Below are 1095 nucleotides of genomic sequence, written 5' to 3' on the forward strand. Positions count from 1 at the left end.
CAACGCAACACAATACAACACAACACAACACAACACAACACAATACAATACAACAGAACGCAACACAGCACAATACAATACAACACAACACAACACAATACAACAGAACGCAACACAGCACAATACAACACAACACAACACAACACAACACAACACAACACAACACAACACAACTCTATTGTCAAGAAAGTTGGCTAACTTGACGATAGAGGAGCTTACAAACGGGGGAGAGAGGGAGGGGAGGCGGTCATATGTGATCAAACTACTTCATCGTTAAATACTGTACATTGTGTCACTGTTCAGCTGTTTGATCCAGGTGAGGATGAATGACGCATGAATGAATGCCTCCCCTCCTCTCCCCTCCCCTCCCCCCTCCTCCTCTCCCTTACTCCCCTCCCCTCCTCTGTGTTTGCCTCTGTCCCTGTGTTCCAGCCCCAGCACTGTCACAACGTCTAAAAGTGGGAAAGATCACTCTCTCTGTCGTCTCCGATGACGTCTATCTCTACGCCTCCGGCCGCCTGTGCGTCCCAGCGCTGCGTCTCACCCTAGTCTGTCTGTGTCTGTCCTCTCTCTCTCTCTCTCTCTCTCTCTCTCTCTCTCTCTCCTAGCGCTGCCACCATGTCTAAGGCCACAGTGAAGAAGCTGCACTGGCGCTCCAAGGTGCAGGAGAGTTTCGTCCCCCTGGGCGGAGGGTCGGGGGAGCTGGGCGTGGCCATCGGGGGCGGTGCTGACTACGGAGAGTTCCCATTCGTCACCGCCGCGCCCGGAGGCGGGGCTACGGTGGCCGACGTCATCCTGGAGATCGGGGGGACGCCTGTACTGGGGATGACACTGGGGGATGTGAGGGGGGTTCTCAACTCGTGCCCCCATCCCATTCGCATCAAGACCGTCTCACCAGGTACAGTACACGACTGGGCTTCGCGCACTGAGGGGCCAACGCCGACTTTAGCTTGCTTAGTTTCCGTTCACATTGTCCTTTCCAACACTGTTTGACACAATCCAGTACAGCTCAGCTCGGCTTAGCTCGGTTCGGCTCTGTAGTGTGAATGAGGGTTACCTGGCTCTCAAATTCACAGAAAAGGAGGACGCACTGTC

The 1095-nt window shown here is 54.2% G+C and overlaps 1 protein-coding gene across 1 annotated transcript in view; it reads left to right on the top strand.

The window, feature by feature from the left end:
• Positions 1–618: 618 nt before the first annotated feature.
• magixa (MAGI family member, X-linked a) overlaps positions 619–1095 on the top strand; it is a gene marked incomplete at both ends in the record, with an annotated part of 31029 nt that continues 30552 nt past the window's right edge. The window contains one exon of the mRNA XM_083676018.1: positions 619–898. Within this exon, the coding sequence (XP_083532144.1) occupies positions 619–898 (280 nt within the window). The remainder of the gene's footprint in view (positions 899–1095) is intronic.

The sequence above is a fragment of the Argentina silus genome, assembly GCF_951799395.1.
Source record: "Argentina silus genome assembly, chromosome: 8".
NCBI classification, from domain to species: domain Eukaryota; kingdom Metazoa; phylum Chordata; class Actinopteri; order Argentiniformes; family Argentinidae; genus Argentina; species Argentina silus.